General features: G+C 50.9%; 1 protein-coding gene across 2 annotated transcripts in view; it reads left to right on the forward strand.

Moving 5' to 3' along the window:
- The first annotated feature begins 200 nt into the window (after positions 1 to 200).
- Positions 201 to 913, forward strand: part of mrpl58 (mitochondrial ribosomal protein L58) — a 3,806-nt gene continuing 3,093 nt past the window's right edge. The window contains exon 1 of one of the 2 annotated variants that reach the window (XM_048594421.1): positions 201 to 375. In XM_048594421.1, coding sequence (XP_048450378.1) covers positions 216 to 375 — 160 coding nt within the window. In that variant the 5' untranslated portion in view covers positions 201 to 215. Of the gene's footprint in view, positions 782 to 913 lie in introns of both variants that reach the window. The other variant, XM_048594422.1, reaches the window with a different exon arrangement.

The following is a 913-nucleotide window of genomic DNA, read 5'->3' on the forward strand; positions in this document are numbered from 1 at the left end:
CGCCCATGTTCACTGTCACCCTATCATATTGAGTCTCGCTCTCTACAAGCCCGTAATGACTTTGCCCCTAACCATATCCCCTGACCAGCCCCCCTTCCTCCACCATCACTGTACTTGGATGACATGTTCAATGCTCCACAAAATGGTTACTGACCTCTCAAACTGATTTCACATTGATGTTTAAAGCTGCCAACAGAGGCTTAGGTGCAAGGCTGATGTCCCACCATCAGTCGGCAGTTTCTGTTTGGATAGTGATTGGAGGTATCATAGTGATCAGCTTAGACCCTCACTGTTGGTATTTTGTTCTGTCCTCAGACCGACTCACAGTGACCTACTGTCGGAGCAGTGGCCCTGGAGGGCAGAATGTCAACAAGGGTGAGGAGACTGCTTGCTCAATAACATCAGATTTTCCTGCTCTCACAGGCTACAGACCACCGTCACCTTGGCTCGATGCTGTGTGACCCTCATCCAAGGGGATTCACCTCTGGTTCAACTGGAAGTGACAACATATTGAGTTGTATCATGTTCTTCTCTGGAATCCTGACTGGTTGATTGGGGAGCTTACTGCATCGTGATCAGGAGCTCGAGTCCTGGCTGTTTTTCAATTCTGCATCCACCCAGGGACTTAGTCTGTCACTAACCCAGATGAGCAGCAGAGATACCTGGACTGTTTTAGCAACAGGGCTGACCACAGTTTGACTGAGATTCACTACCCACTCCACATGTGGCCTACCAGTACTCATGGGAAAAATACCCACGTGTGGTATAACCCTCATAAAGGGTACAGGAGGTGCTCACCCTCAAGAGGGGTAAGGGAGGTGCTTACCGCTCCCAGTGGTATTGGGGTGGGCGCAGTCCCTCGGGAGGGGGATATGGGAGGTGTCGGCTCTCGGGATGGGGATATGGGAGGTGT

The sequence above is a fragment of the Rhincodon typus genome, unplaced genomic scaffold (genome assembly GCF_021869965.1).
Source record: "Rhincodon typus isolate 14 unplaced genomic scaffold, sRhiTyp1.1 hic_rhity00009237, whole genome shotgun sequence".
Classification (NCBI taxonomy): Eukaryota; Metazoa; Chordata; class Chondrichthyes; order Orectolobiformes; family Rhincodontidae; genus Rhincodon; species Rhincodon typus.